Raw genomic sequence first — 18,215 nt, forward strand, 5'->3', positions numbered from 1 at the left:
CATTATCTCAGGCACCTTTTGAGTTAGGAAGCTGATATTTGGACATGCCAATGACCAAGTGATTTGCCTGTAAAATATGTTTTTGATTTATTGATTAATCAATGAACTAATTAGTTATTTAATTATTAGTGATTAATTAAGTACTTGTACATTTCCTTTATCTTCTGGGCTTTATCTCAGGCACCTCTTGAGCTAGGAAGCTGATATTTGGACATGACAATGACCAAGTAATTTGGCTGTCAAGGCCATTTTTGATTTATTGATTGATCAATTAATCGATGAATTTTCTAATTATTTGATTGATGACTTATTATTTTTAATTTTTTTATGTTACAGATTCGGATGAAATGGTGGTGGTCTATGTGTTCTATGAGGCAATTGATTAATTATTTAATTTTTTACTATTATTATTTATTTATTTTCATGATTAATCATTTATTTATTTTCTTTCTCATCTGGCCAATATCTCAGGCACCTTTTCAAAGAGGAACCTGATATTTGGACATGACAATGACCAAGTGATTTGTCTGTAAAGGGTATTTTTGATTTATTGATAAATCAATTAATCGATTAATTATTATTTATTGATTAATAAATAAATTATTTAATTTTTTTATTAATGACTTATTTGTTTAAATTCCTAAAAGTGACATCTTCGGATGAAGCACTAGTGGTTTAGTTATGCTATTAGCCAATTGATTAAAAAATGTTTTATGACAATCTTTTATTGATTTTAATTATGCAATTAATCAATCAAATATTGTGCACCTCTCCCTCCAAATACAGTGGCTATGAGCTGCACGGCGGTATTTGATTAATGACTATTTTTTTATTTTTTTTTAGTAACAGATTCTGATGAAATGGTGGTGGTTTATGTGTTATATTATCGAATTGATTAATTATTTCATTTTTTATGATTATTATTTATTTATTTTCATTATTAATCATTCATTTATTTTCTTTCTCATCTGGGCAATATCTCAGGCACCTTTTGAGCTTGGAAGCTAATATTTGGACATGACAGTGACCAAGTGATGTGGCTATAAAGGATATTTTTGATTTTTTGATTTATCATTTAATCGATTAATTATTTATTGAATCGTCAATTAATTATTTAATTTTTTTAATGACATTTCATTAAATTTCTAAAAGATACATCTTCGGATGAAGCACTGGTGGTTTAATTATGCTATCAGCCAATTGATTAAGAAAATATTTTTTGCAGTCTCTGGGAGCTGCACTGCGGTATTGCCCGGGGCCGGAGGCACCCCGGCAATGCTGCACTTAGATATTTGTTTTCAGTCTGTTTCTCTTGTTTGTTTCTCAGTCTGAGAGTCCTTTCGGTGCTTTTTTGCAAACTCCAAGCGGGCTTTCATGTGTCTTTCACTGAGGAGAGTGTTCCGTCTGGCCACTCTGCCATAAAGCCCAGATCGGTGGAGTGTTGCATTGATGGTTGTCCTTCTGGAAGGTTCTCCCATGTCCACGCAGGATCGCTGGAGCTCAGCCAGATTGGCCATCGGGTTCTTGGTCACCTCTCTTGCCAAGGCCTTTCTCCCCCGATTGCTCAATTTGGCCGGGCGGCCAGCTCTTGGAAGAGTCCTCGTTGTTCCAAACTTCTTCCATTTAAGAATTATGGAGGCCACTGTGGGAACCTTCAATGCAGCAGAGATTTTTTTGTTGGCTTCCCCAGATCTGTGCCTCAACACAATCCTGTCTCCGAGCTCTGCAGGCATTTCCTTTGACCTCATGGCTTCGTTTTTGCTCTGATATGCATTGTCAGCTGTGAGACCTTATATAGACAGGTGCGTGCCTTTCCAAATCATGTCCAATCAATCAATTGAATTTACCACAGGTGGACTCCAATCAAGGTGTAGAAACATCTCAAAGATGATCAAGAGAAATGGGAGGCACCTGAGCTAAATTTCAAGTGTCATAGCAAAGGGTATGAATACTTCTGTCAATGTGATATATCAAAGTTTTTTCTTTTTAATAAATTTGCAAAACTTTCTAAAATCCTGTTTTCTTATTGTCATTATGGGGTATTGAGTGTAGATTGATGAGGGAAAAAATGAATTTAAACGATTTCAGCATAAGGCTACAAAATAACAAAATGTGAAAAAAGTGAAGGGGTCTGAATACTTTCTTAATGCACTGTATGTGGGTAAGTTGTCATTCGGCAAATTTGATGACAAAATGAAGTTTAAACGTTTCCTGGTGTTTAGTTCCAACATTCCATGGAGATAAAGCCATTAAAAGAGCAATGAACCCAATAAATTTGTTGCGACACATACACTACCGGTAAAAAGTTTTAGAAGTTTTTTTTTTAGGTCAGCAAAAACGTTTAGGTCAGCAAAAACGGGAAAATAATGTTTATATTACTTGTTCCATTGCACATAAAAAAGTTTAGGTCAGCAAAAACGGGAAAATAATGTAAATTGCACAGTTATATTGTAAAAAAAGGCCTTCTTCAGGGAACAAACATGTTGCGTTTAGTTTTTTTTTTTTTTTTTTTTTTTTTTTTATTCCGTGTAGATAAAGCCATTAAAAGAGCAATGAACCCAATAAATTTGTTGCGACACATACACTACCGGTAAAAAGTTTTAGAACACCTCAATTTTTCCAGTTTTTATTGAAATTTAAGCAATTCAAGTCCAGTGAATAACCTGAAATGGTACAAAGGTAACCAGTAAACTTCTCGAGGTTAAAAAAAAGTTTAGGTCAGCAAAAACGGGAAAATAATGTAAATTGCACAGTTATATTGTAAAAAAAGGCCTTCTTCAGGGAACAAGTAATGGGTTAACAACTTACAGCTGTTGTGCAGCAATGCAAGTAAATTAAGCCTTGAAAGTTGATGCAAACAATATTCCTACAGGTGTCCCAACCTCTGCTGATTACTTGATTACAAACCCCCTGTCTGTATAAAAGCAGTATTGGAACACACTGTTATTACACCCTCTGAAGTATTATTTGGACAATATTGCACTACAGAAAGTTGTATATTGGAAACTTGAGGAAACTCTGACAGGAAGAGGTCTGGCAGACCCAAAGCCACAACAGAATCGGAAGACAAGTTTCTGAGAGTCAACAGCTTGTGGGTTAGGCGGCTCACAGGACAACAGCTTCAAGCACAGCTAACACTGGTCGAAGTAAGCAAGTCTTTTTTTTCTTCTTTTTTTTTGCATACAGAAACGAGCCACGTGAAAGAGCTAACATTTATCAAACAAACAAATCAAACAAACAAGCAAACAAAGTATATAAAAAGGGGAGCGGTAGACAAGATGGGGAGAGAAGGGGAGGAAGCACACAAACACAACATTTGAGAGCAGGGACATCGGGAGATGTGTGGGAGGGAGAGGGCTTGGGGGGAGGCAGGATAGGTATAAAACGCAAGCACACCAAGCACTTCCAGGAAAGAAGTTGGTATTTCAAAAAAGTGGATTTTGGGTGAAATTAGCGGGGGTAGAAAAGATCAAGGTTTTGGATTGGGGAAGATAAGAGATGGTGGTGAACAGCTGTTTTAAAGACCTGGAGGGAGGAGTGGGATTGAAGAGAGTGAGGGAGTTTGTTCCAGAGGCGGGAGAAAAGAGGAGTGAAGGAGTGAAGGTGAGCAGAGAGTTTTGATTTTGGCAGTTTAACCATAAGAGGGTTGCAGGCAGATCTTGTGCGACCTGCAGGAATATTTGGGGGACAGAGCACAGACAGGGCTGAGGGGGCTCGGCCAGAGAGGAGTCGGTAGAAGACGGAAAGACCACTAACCTGCCTGCGGTGAGTAAGTGAAAGGCCTTCGGAGATAGCATCATCGCGGGAGATTCCAATGATTCTGAACGCTTTGGTTTCAACAGCGTGAATACGAGCTAGGTGTGAGGCAGGAGCAGCAGCCCAGAGGGGAGAGCAGTACTCCATTGAGCTGCGGATGAAAGCCTTGTATGTGGTGAGGAGCTCAGGTGTGCCAAGGAAGGACTTCTCACGACGGAGGTTGCCCAGTCGGCGACTGGCTTTGGAGGCCAGCTTGGAAATGTGGTTTTCCCAGGAAAGATCATGGCAGATAGTGAGATCCAAAAGCTTGAGTGACAGAACTTCTTGGAGAGGATTATTCAGAAAGTAGATGGGAGGGTTGTCCAGTCGGTCTTTTCAGAGAGACATCGTAAGAGTGTGAGATTTGTCAGGATTGAAAGACATGTTCCACTTGTTTGCCCAGTCTGTGATTTTGTCCAGGTCTGCAGAGAGTGAGGAGGCTGCAGGCTGCCGATCTGAGGGATGAGTAATGGAGCGGCAGAGAGTGGAGTCATCAGCAAAGGGCTAGAGAGGATTTTCAAGAGAGTCAGAGAGATCATTGATGAAGACCAGAAAAAGCACTGGGCCCAGAACACTGCCTTGGGGAACTCCAGCCTGAACAAGAAGAGGAGATGAGAGAAACACATTCAGGGCCACACGTTGACTCCGACTAGAGAGGAAGTCTGCCAGCCATGCGTGGAGATTTCCATGGATACCAAAGGAGGAGAGTTTGTTGAGCAGAGCGGGGTGCCAGACCGTATCGAAGGCATGTGATATGTCGAGGGAGACAGCTCTAATTTCCTGTTTGGCATTGAGGACCTCCATCCATTGTTGAGACAGCAGAAGCAGCATGTCCAGAGTAGAGTGACCTGGTCTGAAACCAAATTGATGATCAGAGATCAAGCCATTGGAGAAGAGGAAAGATTTCATATCTGAAGCAATGATGGATTCCATGACTTTTCTGATAATTGGGAGAAGGCTGATTGGTCTGTAGTTGTTCGGAGCTGTTTTTGCACCTTTTTGTGTAAAAAGGTGATGTTGGCTGATTTCCAAGCAGATGGCAGTTGACCTTGAGCAAAAGAGAGGGTGAAGAGAACAGAGAGAGGAAGTGAAAGAGCGGAAGAACCAAATTTTAGGACCCGTGGGCTGATGCCGTCAGGTTCAGTTGCAGAATCAGAGTCGAGGGTTGACAGAAACCTTTCCACCTTGTCAGGAGGAAAGGACACGGAGTCCATGAGCAGCTGGGTACAACGGGGTATGGTGGGTACAGAGAGGGATGGGTTTGGGACACAAGATTTAGAGGTAAACGCAGAGTTGAGGCATTCAGCTTTTTCACGTGCGGATTCAGCCCTGTGGCCATTTGAGGTGAGGGAGGGGAGGGAGGGGGGGGGGAACAAACACCCGAAACAGATTTGACCAGACCCCACCAGGATTTGGAAGAGGGAGACAGATAAGAGAGTTCGGTCCTGAGAACGGAGAGATATTGTTTCCGGGCTCTCCTGAGGGTGGACACACACTTGTTTCGGGCTTTGTGAAAGGAAATGAGATTTCCTTCCTTTGGATTTGCTTTCCAGGAGACGAAAGCAAGTTGTTTCTGGGCAATAGCCTCACCACAAGATTCCGTGTACCATGGACGGGAGTAAGGATATGACAACTGAAGACGAGATGGGATAAATCTGTGCATGAGAGAGAGCAATTTACTTTGGAAGAATTCCCAGGATGAGTTTATGTCAGAGGCGGTAGAGATGGGAGACCAGTCCAGATGATTGATGGTTGCTTGAAGACCATGCCAGTTGGCCTGAGTGAAATGCCAGACTCGTCGATGCCGAGGAGGCTCTCTGAGAATGGTCAGAGAGATGTCCACTTTAACAAGCACATGATCAGATGAGCCGATTGGAGCAGAAGAAGAGCAGCAGACATTTTCAGGGAAGTTGGTCATAACCAAGTCCAGAAGAGAAGATGCTCCGTTGACTGAGATCCGGGTTAGGAAATTGACAGATTGTGTCAGTCCCAGTGAGTCACAGAAGTCCTTTGTTGAAGAGCCATGGCTGGTGAGAGAGGTACCTGTCGTGAAAATCAAACTCAGACACGACTTTACCTCTGCGTAGGCTTTAATATCATTCAAATCGTTGATACATTCTGTAACAATACACGCAACAATAGGCATTAAATCAGAGCACTTCAAGAACAACAATGGAAGATACCATATAACAAATGGTTAGCGCAGCGCAGCAATAGGGGCGTACATACCGTTAGACTACAGGATAATGTCACAGGGAGTCCCGCCGAAGTCCGCTCGCCCCTGTTGGCCTGGGTCTTATAGACAGACAGCCCCTTCCGTGGCGAGCACCCCTGGGTTAACCTTGGTATATTTCACTACATTCTCCCCGTCGTTAAAACTAGACTACCGCTCGGCAGTCTGCAAGCAAGCATCAGCAATATACCAGAGGGTTACGTTAATCCACGTCAATCGGCCCATCCGTAGCGGTCGGGGCGGCGAACCTCCCTGCCAGTTCGTGTTCGGAAACTACCGGGCATGGCGTCCCCTAGCCCGGAGTCCCCCGCGTCGGAGTAGCCGCCGGAGGCTGGAGTCGGAGGGGGCGCCCCTGCGCCGTCGGGCACAGGGGCGGGGGACGACGGGAGTAACAGCGGTAGCTCCATAGGGGAAGCTTCGATAGAGTCCATAGACTCGTAGACGGGTTCGTCGGTATCCCTGTCGTCGTCCCCACAAGGGGCGAGATGGCGTACGGAGACAGTAGACTCGCGGCCATCCGCCGTTAACACGCGGGCATGCTCGGGATTAACCTGGAGGACCTGCACCTTGTCAACAAGAGGGTCGTACTTGCTAGTGCGAACCGCTCGTTTGAGATAGGCGGGCCCCGGTTCAGCGAGCCAGCTGGGTAAAGACTGGATACTGCCGGAGCTTCTAGGGTGGTGGAACAGTCGTTCGTGAGGAGTCTGGTTGGTGGCAGTACATAGGAGCCCCCGGATCGAGTTGAGAGCGGCAGGCAGCGACCACGCCCATTTATCGAGGCCTCGGCCGAAGGTCCGGAGGCTTAGCATGACGGCCCGCCATATAATCCCATTAAAGCGTTCGATCTGTCCATTAGCTTGGGGCCGGTACGGGGTGGTGTAGCTCGAAGCGACGTTATGTTGGAGCAAGTAGCCCCTCACTTCCTGGGACAGGAACACAGCACCCCGATCGGTATGCACGTAGGCCGGATACCCGAACATAGAAAACAAATTCTGCAGGCACCGAATAACCGTGGCAGCCGACATATCCCCGCACGTGTAAGCAAAGGGGAATCAGGAATATTCATCGACGATAGTGAGCAGATAGCGAGAGTTGCTCGACATTGGCAGCGGCCCTTTGAAGTCCATCGCCAAGCGCTCCCACGGTCTAGTAGCCCTAACGAGTGTCCCCAGAGGGGGGCTATAAAAACGCGGTTTGAGTTCCGCACAGACCTCGCAATCACGGCAGACGCGGCGGATGTCCTCCATTGAGTACGGCAGATTGCCCGCGCGCACAAAGTGCGCGAAGCGCGTTACCCCGGGATGACACATAGTGCTGTGCAAAGTGCGCAGCCCCTCCAAAGATACGATCCCCGCGCAAGTGGCCGGCCTTGATAAGGCATCAGCGACCAGGTTATCCTTCCCCGGGCGGTATTTGATGGTGTAGCAAAAGTCGGCGAGTTCAATACGCCAACGGGTGATTTTCTCATTCTTAATGCGCTGAGCATGTAAGGTGTCGTACATAAACGCAACACTCTGTTGGTCCGTGATGATTTGGAAACTCCGCCCAAGCAGGTACGAACGCCATCGCCGAATTGATTCGACGATCGCGTACGCTTCCTTTTCGACAGACGAATGCCTCCGCTCGGCGGAGGTGAGAGTCCGCGAGAAGAAAGCCACAGGGCGGCCTCCTTGGGAGAGAGTCGCCGCTATCGCATGATCCGAGGCATCACTCTCCAAAACGAAAGAGGCACTGTCGTCAATCGTTGCGACAGCGGCGCCAGCAATGTCGACTTTAAGGCCCTCGAAGGCCGCCAGGGCGGCCGGGCCCAAGGGGAAAGTATCGCAGGCCACGAGGGGGCGGAGCTTAGCGGAGAAATTTTGCACCCACTTTGAGTAGTGGGCGAACAGCCCCAGGGCGCGTTTCAGCGAAGCCCGATCGCTAGGCGGGGCCATATCGAGCAAAGGGCGCAGACGCTCCTTATCCGGAGAGACGGAGCCATGGGTCACGGTGTACCCCAAAAGGTCTACCGTGCGTAGAGAGTATTGACACTTCGCCGCATTCATGGTTAAGCGATATTTCCGCGCGACCTCGAGGAAGCGTTTTAGATTAGCGTCGTGATGCGCCTGGTCATGCCCACAAACCGTAAGATTGTCCAGATAGACAAAGACATCAGTCAAATGCTCCTTTGCAACGAGGTCATCCATAGCTCTCTGAAAACAAGCGACGCCGTTCGTTACCCCAAAGGGAAGTCTCGTGAACTGGTACAACCGCTGACCCGATTCAAAGGCTGTAAAGACGCGATCAGCCCTAGAGATGGGGACTTGATGATACGCACTACGTAGATCGAGTGTGCTATAAACGGAATACCGGGCCACCTGGCGTACTAGGGCGTCCATCCCCGGTAATGGGTAGGCATCCAGTTGTGTAAAACGATTAATCGTTTGCGAATAGTCGATTACCATTCGCCTGCGGTGGGCCTCACTCCGCACCACTAAGACTTGAGCCCGCCACGGTGACCTACTGCGTTCTATGATACCGTCCTTCAAGAGCAGGGCCGTTTCTTCCGCAATGAATTGCGCGTCCGCGCGAGAGTAGCGCCGCGATTTGATGGCTACAGGGGTACAATCAGTGGTCAGGTTGGGGAACAGTGAGAGTGGCTCCATGTCCATTTGAGCGAGGGCACACACAGCGAGCGTGTCCGGCCCTCCGAAGTCTATTTCCAAACGACCATGCCGCTTAAGGAAATCAAGTCCTAACAGAACGTCAGCGCATAAGGCCGGTAATACCATGAGATACACGTCCGGGAACGTGCGTCCATTTATCACAAGTTTCAATCGACACGCCCCTTTAGTGCTCAACCGGAGTCCCTGAGAAGCCATAAAGATCCGGCGGGTTGTCCCGAGAACCGGCCACCCATGTTGATGCACGAGTCGCTGATCAATAAAACTATCCGTGGATCCCGTATCAATCAGAGCTTGCGCAAAAACGCCCGCGACTGTGAGCGGAATGAAGGCCTGCGCTAGGCCGGCAGACCCGGCAGGTATAGTTCCGGCCGGGCGAGAAGATCGCGCCTCGCGGGTGGATCCCACGCCGGCAGCAATCCTTCGGGCCTCAGCAGGAGCATTGAAGTCAGTTGGCTCATCGGTAGTTCCATTTGCCAGAGTGGGTGAGGGGTGGTCGTGAGAGCAGCCGCCAGATGGCGCTCGAGCCATGGGAGAAAGATCTCTGCCATCTGCAGAGTCATATGCCAAAGCATGTAATTCGCAAAAGCTACCATGAGATGGCGCTCGAGCCACGTGAGAAAGATTTCTGCCATCTGCAGATTGACATGCCAGAGGGGGAGCATGTAATTCGCGAAAGCTACCATGAGATGGCGCTCGAGTCACGTGCTGCGTGTGTCGCACTTCGGGAGGCATTTCCAAAGTAGGAGCATGTCGCTTGCTTGAAGTAGGCGTTTGAAAGCCAGTCAAGGTTGGCTGCTCCGTGACCGGTCGCGTTCGCGCCATTTGTTTCGGCGGCCCGACGTATCTCACCAAGGCCGGGCAAGACGCCAGAGGCCCGCGAGGAGGAGAGCGGCTCATCAAAGCTGGGCAAGGCGCCCCGTCCGGTGCGCGCTCCGTTGGCTCAGCGATGAGCCCATTCAAGGTCGCTCGGGAATGCGTGCCCCGAGCGGCCTTTCTGCAGACTTTTGCAAAATGGCCTTTGGTAGAGCAGAGGTGACAGGTCGCCTCTCGAGCCGGGCATTCAGAGCGGGGATGCTGCCTATTGCCACAAAAATAACATTTTGCATACCGGGCAGTCCGTGGCCTGGCAGCGGCGGCCGCAGTGAGGCAGGATGCGGAGTCCGCTTCCGGAGCACCCAGAGGCTCGGCCGTCGTGGGGGTCTGGCCCTCTTCCGTATCCTCGGCGGTGGCCCTCTCGGGTCGCGCGAGTTGCGAGGTCCCCGCCACGACTCGTGGGTGATCATATGCGGTCATTTGTTCTCGAGCATCTGTGTAGACGCGTGCCAGCCGTAGTGCTTCTGTGAATGTCAGCTCCGCGACCTCCAGGAGACGGAGCCGCAGGACTCCAGAACTAATTCCGGATATGAATGCATCTCGGAGCAAATCGTCCTGCACTTGCTCGTGAGTCCGAACGTCCTGCACGCAATCAGCCAATAAGTAGCGCAGCTCCTGCGCGAAGCGATCGATCGATTCAGACGGTTGTTGCCGTCGCTGGGAGAGCTGATGCCGTCCGTGCACAGCGCTCCGTTTCTTTATGTAGAGACGCTTCAACTCGGCCAGGGCCGTAGCATACGTCTCAAATCGAGCAATGGTCTTGTACACGGTGTGATGGACCTTGGACTGTAACACGGACAGCCTCATCGCAGCGGTTGGCTCGGTCTCGTGAGCAGCGAAGTAATTCTGCAGCGTGTTGAGCCAGTGAGCAAACTCCGACGCAGATCCTTCAGCTTGCGGGTCGGCTCCGAGAAGTGGAACCACGATCATCTTGTGGTTGTCAGCCATTCGGCGAAATGAATGATATTAAATGTCGTGAAAATCAAACTCAGACACGACTTTACCTCTGCGTAGGCTTTAATATCATTCAAATCGTTGATACATTCTGTAACAATACACGCAACAATAGGCATTAAATCAGAGCACTTCAAGAACAACAATGGAAGATACCATATAACAAATGGTTAGCGCAGCGCAGCAATAGGGGCGTACATACCGTTAGACTACAGGATAATGTCACAGGGAGTCCCGCCGAAGTCCGCTCGCCCCTGTTGGCCTGGGTCTTATAGACAGACAGCCCCTTCCGTGGCGAGCACCCCTGGGTTAACCTTGGTATATTTCACTACAGTACCCACACCCAGCCAACTGGCATGGTGACAATTGAAATCACCACATATGAGGAAGAGAGAGTTGGGATGGGTAGATAGAAGTTGGTCCATATTATCAGACAGCGAGATGTAGATGGAGTCATCACTGTTTGGTAGACGGTACAACACACATATGAACAAAAGGTGGGAGCGAAGGGGAAGCCGTAGCCAAAGGTATTCCTGGGGGAGAGGTGGAGAGAGGGCAGTGCAGGGCGAGTGAGGAAGAGAGTTTTTTTATAAAGATAGCAACCCCACCTCCAGGACGAGGCTCAGGTCTATCATACCGGAGGAGGGAGTAACCTGGGAGAGATACCAAGGAATCAGAGACATCATGAAGGAGGAAAGTTTCTGTAAAGCAGATCATGTCTGGTTTGTCAGAAGCAACCTGTATGGAGAGATCAGTCAAGTTTGAGCAAAGGCCCCGGATGTTTGAGGTCCATACTGTTAAAGAAGAGGAAGGGGGAGCATCGGATACAGAACAGGGGGGGAGCGGTAGGGTAAGATGTGGAAGAGGAGGAAGAGGTAGGGAGAGCTGTTGAAGGTGTGTCAGATTTCAGAATAGCTTGGAGAAAGGGAAGAATGGGGCGGACAAAAGGTTTGATGGTGATTGGGTGAGGCGCAGTGAGGTGTTATTTGAGGAGGGGGAAGAGTGAGGCAGAAGGTTGAGGGAGATGAAGGTGAAAGTTGGAAGGGGGAAGAAGTGGGGAGGATGCTTTGAGGAGGAGGGGTGAGAGGGGAGTCTAGGAGGGGAGGAGCGAGGGAGAGTCTCGGAGGGGAGGGGTGTGGGGGGAGTTTAGGAGGGACGTGGCAAGGGGCAAGGGGGGAGATTTGAAAGGGATGGGTGATGGGGAAGATGTGGAGGGGAGGGGCAAGGGGAAGATTTGAAAGAGATGGGTAATGGGGATGATTTGGAGGGTAGGGGCAAGGGGGTAGATTTAGAGGGGAGGGGCAAGGGGGTAGATTTGGAGGGGAGGGGTGATGGGGAAGTTTTGGAGGGAAGGGGTGATGGGGAAGTTTTGGAGGGAAGGGGTGATGGGGAAGATTTGGAGGGGAGGGGTGAGATTGGATTTTGATAAGTGTATGATTAATGGGAAATGAACATTTATTGCAAAATGAGTTTCTTGAGACCTTCGAGTCAAAAATACATTTGAGGACGCTGAAGGATGGGTGGAGTGCTGGAGAGTTTAGGGAATGTATGAAAGAGGCACTGTAAGAGATGGAATTTTTTTTTGGAATGAATAGATTTGGTGAGCAAGTCGAAAGCATCCTTTTATAGAAGAAGAAGAAAAAGGTGTTATAGTATACGACAGAATACAGTTCTTCAGGGGACAGTTTAAACATTTTTTTAACAACGTGGTCGAAGAATGAACGAACAAATAAGAACGAACAAACGGATAAGAACAGAGAAGGAATTGTTTTTTTTTTTGTTTTGTTTTTTTGAGTTGAGATTTTAAAACAAGGAAGTATGGGGGTGAAAAGATCGGGAAAACAGAGACCGAAAGTAATTGCAGCGCAATCAAAGAACCGCTAAGACAAAAACAAAGGCTCAAGCCAATATTGGACACGGTAGCCTACTACACTAGGCCTCAGAATATGCGACACGAACTAACCGACGATTCTGTACACAGGTATGAAAAACCAACACCGAGAATCCTATTAAAGACACGCCAATAGGTACACGCACCGAAAGAAAGATACAGTTTTGACAAAAACACAATTGTGAAAAATTACTTAACTTCGAAACCGTGCGCGTATGGACAGCTTTGAAGAGACGTGACCTCCAATCTTGCGCATGCGCAGACTCTCCAATGCGCATGTCACGAATGTCACCCTTGTCACAATGTCACATGTCATGTCACCCTTGTCTGTCTGTCTATTTGTTACTTGGCAAAAAATCCTTTTTTGACAGGTATATTGATCACTCCAGTTTGTGTGTTTGTCTGTCTGCTCACTTATACTCGTCTACAGGTCACAGTTTTAAACCGATCTTCATGAAACCACCAAACGGTAGAGTTGGTGATCTGACAGAATCGTCTTTATTTTTGATGTTAAAAGGTCAAAATAGGCCAAAGGTCAACCACTTTTATTTTCTAGAATCCTCAGTTTTCATCCGATTGACTTGAACCTTGAATAGGATTCACATATCAGCTAACTGAATTCAACCATCAACAATGTTTGACATCAACATCGGCCAAAAGGTCAACAATTCAAATTTCTAAAATCCTCAATTTTCATCTGATTGACTTGAAATTTGAAGAGGATTTTCATATTTACTGAATGAATTCAACCTCGAACTATTTTTATGTCAACATACGTCGTAAGATCAACAAATGCCAAAGGTCAATCATATTCTTCAAATTTCTAAAATCCTCAATTTTCATATGATTGACTTGAAATTTGAATAGGATTTTCATATCGGTGAACTGAAATCAACCGCCAACTATTTTTCAGATCAGCATCGGCGATAAGGTCCACGACCTATTCGAATTTCTAAAATCCTCAATTGTCATCCAATTCACTTGAAATTTGAAGAAGATTTTCCTATCAACGAACTGAATTCAACCACCAACTACATTTGAAGTCAAAAGGATGCGCTGCTGAGTGCCATTCAATTTTATTTTTTTCATTATTTTTTTAATACAAAGTTGAGGCTCGTGTAATCGTTAACACACAAAATATATATAATAAAGGGAGCGGTAGACGAGAGGGGGAGAGAGAGGAAAGTACATATGCACAATAATAGTAGAGAACAGTGACATTGGTAGATTTGTGGAGGGGTGGGGGAGTGGGGATAAAATGCTATAAAACAAATGGACATGACTGACTTTCAGGAAAGAAGTCAGAATTTGAAAAAGGTGGATTTGGGGTGTATTAACGGAGGTAGACAAGATCAAGGATTTGGATGGGGGAAAACAAGGGATGGTGGTGAACAGCTGCTTTTAAAGACGTCGAGGTAGGAGTGGGATTGAAGAGAGTGTGGGTGTTTGACTGTTTGTTCCAATGCGTGAGAAAAGAGGAATTAAAAAGTGAAGGTGAGCAGAGAGTCTTGCATTTGAAAGTTTCACCAGAAGAGGGTTGTTGGCAGATCTTGTGCCTCCTCAAGGAATATTTGGGGGACAGAGTACAGACAGGGTAGGGGGAGATAGGCCAGAGAGGAACCATTAGAAGACAGAAAGACCACCAACCTGCATGCAGTGCGAAAGTGAAAATCCCTCAGAATCGGCTTCATCATGGGAGATACCAATGATACTAAAAGCTTTGTTTTCTACAGCATGAAGTATGAGGCAGGAGCATCAGCCCAGAGGAGCGAGCAGTACTCCATTAAGCTGAAGATGAACGCCTTGTATGTGGTGAGAAGCTCAGTAGTGCCAAGAAAGGGCATCGCACGACAGAAGATGCACAGTCGGCGGCTGCCTTTTGGAGGCCAGCTTGGAAATGTGGTTTTCCCAGTAAAGATCATGGCAGATAGTCAGACCAAAAAGCTTGAGTGACAGCGGGTTTTCCAAACAATCTTTACGAAGAGAAATAGTGAGGGTGTGAGATTTGTCAGGATTGAATGACATGTTCAACTTGTTTGACCAGTTTGTGATTTTATCCAGTCTGCAGAGAGTGAAAAGGCTGCTGCTTGCCAATCTCAGGGTTGTAATATGGAGCGGCAGAGGGTGGAGTCATCAGCAAAAAGATAGAGAGGATTTTCCAGCGAGTTGGAGAGATCATTAATGAAGACAAGAAAATGCACAAGGCCGAGCACACTTCCTCGAGGCATTCAAGCCTGGACAGGAAGGGGAGATGAAAGAATTCCATTCAGAGCGAGACGTTGACTTTGACTGGAGAGGAAGTCCACGCCATGTGTGACGATTTTCATAGATACCATAAGAGGAGAGTTTCATCAGCAGGGCGGGGTGCCTGACTGCATTGAAGGCACGACATATGTCAAGGGAAGACGGCTCTTAATTCCTGTTTAGCATTGAGGACCTCCATCCATTGTTGAGACAGCAGAAGCAGCATGTCCATGTCCATGGTAGAGTGGTCTGGTCTGAATCCAAAATGATGATCAGAGATCAAGCCATTGGAAAAGAGGAAGGATTTAATATCAGAAGCGAATATGGATTGGGAGTAGGCTGATTGGTCTGTAGTTGCAGGAATCTGTTTTTGCACATTTATTGTGTAAAGCGGTAATGTTGTCTGATTTCCCAGTATATGGCAGATGACCTTGAGTAAAAGAGAGGGTGAATAGTACAGAGAGAGGGTGTGACAGCACGGCAGAGCAGTATTTTGGGACCTGTGGGGTGATGCTGCCTGGTCCAGTTGTGGAATCAGAGTCGAGGTTTGACAGAAACTTATCTACCTTGTCGGTAAAGAAGGACACAGAATCCAGGAGCAGCTGGGTACGACTGGTTAACGTGGGTACAGAGAGAGATGGTTTTGGGACACAAGATTTTAAGGCAAACACAGAGTTGAGACATTCAGCTTTTTTACGTGCAGTGTCCAGTGTGTAGTAATTTCAGGAAATGGAGGGAATTGGAGGGGAACTAACACGAGAAACGTATTTGTCCAGATACCACCAGGACTTGGAGGAGGGAGACAAGTTTGAGAGTTCAGTCTTGCGAGTGGAGAGATATTATTTCCTGGCTCTGCTGAGGGTCGATACACACTTGTTCCGAGCTGTGTGAAAGGATATTTTGAGAAACTTTTACCGCCAGTAAATTCCAGAAATTTATTTTGATTAATTTTACAATCTTTATTTTATTTAAATTGAATTAAACACAAACACTGTTGAACACAAATCGCCTTATTTTTACTTCCACTATCCTCCAGTTTAGCAGTACTTCGACATGTTAAATAGGGTGGTGTATCACTGATACACTGTATCAGGGTCATGTAGCGGACTGTTTCAATGGTGCTTCACATCCGGAATTTTTGTTTTTAACAATGTTTAACTTCATTGTTATATTTAAATTGAAGTGCACATTCCATGGCGTAACATGATCGATGAACTCTAAAGATAGTTCTCAATCTCATTTACCTGCAAAAGACTGATGCTGATTTGTACACAGGTGATGTCCATCCTGTAAATACGGAAGGCAGACAACACAACAACGATTCATCTGTCACAGAAGATTCAAAATGTGCTTCAGCAAAGGAAGGTTCAGATGATATTCACATGACAAACAGAAGTGCCTCCTCTTTTGCAACTGGTGAGTGGAAACGTAAAAAAATTCACAAAAATTAACAAATCTTTTGTGTTGAGAAAATCTAAAATTTTCTGAAAAGTGTTAAATATTTTGCATTTTGATTTTGACAAAAAATAAAATGTGTTCTTTGTTTCTGTAGAACAATCCAGAAGTAAAATGGGACAAATGAGGTCCAGTCACAGCTTGACAGAAAAGAAGAAGCCTTTTTTGAAGAAACAATCACGAAATCAAGACTCACTTCCTGTAAAATACAAGTCTGGGCCTCGCAACACCAATATTAATATTAAATTAAACAAACACAAAAAGGTGCAAAAAAGGCGAATACGTTATAAGTGTAATGTATGCAGAATGGATTTTGCTTCAAAGAGTATCATCAAAATACACATGAGGATCCACACTGGAAAACACCCTCGCAATTGCTCTGTCTGTGATAAAGGTTTCTTCACAAAAATCAATTTGAATAAACATATGAAGATCCATACAAGAGAGCGTCCTCACAAATGCTCAATATGTGATAAAGGTTTCTTTCAAAAACGCAATTTGAAAGCACATATGACGATCCATACAGGAGAGCACCCTCACAAATGCTCGATATGTGATAAAGGTTTCTCTCAAAAAGGCAATTTGAATAAACATATGAGGATCCACACAGGAGAGCGCCCTCACAAATGCTCGATATGTGATAAAGGTTTCTCTCAAAAAGGCAATTTGAATAAACATATGAGTATCCACACAGGAGAGCGACTTCACAAATGCCCGATATGTGACAAAGGTTTCTCTCATAGCAACAGTTTGAAATTACATGTGAGGATCCATACAGGGGAGCGACCACACAAATGCTCGATATGCGACAAAGGTTTCTCTCAGAACGTCAGCTTGAAATCACATGTGACGATCCATACAGGAGAGCGACCCCACAAATGCTCGATATGCGACAAAGTTTTCACTCGCAAAGGCAATTTAAAATTACATGTGAGGATCCACACAGGAGAGCGACCCCACAAATGCTCGATATGCGACAAAGGTTTCACTCGCAAAGGCAATTTGAAATTACATGTGAGGATCCACACAGGAGATCAACCTCACAAATGCTCGATATGTGATAAAGGTTTCTCTCAAAAAGGCTATTTGAAATCACATATGAGGATCCATACAGGAGAGCGACCGCACAAATGCTCGATATGTGATAAAGGTTTCTCTCAAAGTGGCGAATTGAAATCACATATGAGGATCCATACAGGAGAACGTCCATATAAATGCTCGATATGCGACAAAGGTTTCTCCTATAACGTCAGCTTGAAATCACATATGACGAGCCATACAGGAGAGCATCCTGTCAAATGCTTGATATGTGATAAAGGTTTCTTTCAAAGAGGCAATTTGAAATCACATATGAGGATCCATACAGGAGAACGTCCACATAAATGCTCGATATGCGACAAAGGTTTCTCCTATAACGTCAGCTTGAAATCGCATATGACGATCCATACAGGAGATAAACCTCACAAATGCTCGATATGTGATAAAGGTTTCTCTCAAAAAGGCTATTTGAAATCACATATGAGGATCCATACAGGAGAGCGACCGCACAAATGCTCGATATGTGATAAAGGTTTCTCTCAAAGTGGCGAATTGAAATCACATATGAGGATCCATACAGGAGAACGTCCATATAAATGCTCGATATGCGACAAAGGTTTCTCCTATAACGTCAGCTTGAAATCACATATGACGAGCCATACAGGAGAGCATCCTGTCAAATGCTTGATATGTGATAAAGGTTTCTTTCAAAGAGGCAATTTGAAATCACATATGAGGATCCATACAGGAGAACGTCCACATAAATGCTCGATATGCGACAAAGGTTTCTCCTATAACGTCAGCTTGAAATCGCATATGACGATCCATACAGGAGAGCATCCTGTCAAATGCTTGATATGTGATAAAGGTTTCTTTCAAAAAGGCAATTTGAAATCACATATGAAGATCCACACAGGAGAGCTGAAATCTGAAATAGCAGGATATGAAAAATTAGGTGAAGAAGATTTCGGAATTGAAGAAACCTGAATATGTACCAGTGATATTTGGAGCAACAGGGAATCTGGATGATCAAGAAAAGCCTAACAGTACTAATAAAGCATTCCAG

General features: G+C 45.7%; 1 protein-coding gene across 1 annotated transcript in view; it reads left to right on the forward strand.

Annotated features, from left to right (window-relative positions):
* The window catches only part of LOC137419989 (uncharacterized), a 94,378-nt gene that overhangs the window by 30,424 nt on the left and 45,739 nt on the right, over positions 1–18,215 (forward strand). Inside the window, exon 7 of the mRNA XM_078785911.1 lies at positions 15,932–16,072. Coding sequence (XP_078642037.1) covers positions 15,932–16,072 — 141 coding nt within the window. The remainder of the gene's footprint in view (positions 1–15,931; positions 16,073–18,215) is intronic.

Source organism: Myxine glutinosa, chromosome 1 (assembly GCF_964187855.1).
Source record: "Myxine glutinosa chromosome 1, kmMyxGlut1.1, whole genome shotgun sequence".
Taxonomy (NCBI): domain Eukaryota; kingdom Metazoa; phylum Chordata; class Myxini; order Myxiniformes; family Myxinidae; genus Myxine; species Myxine glutinosa.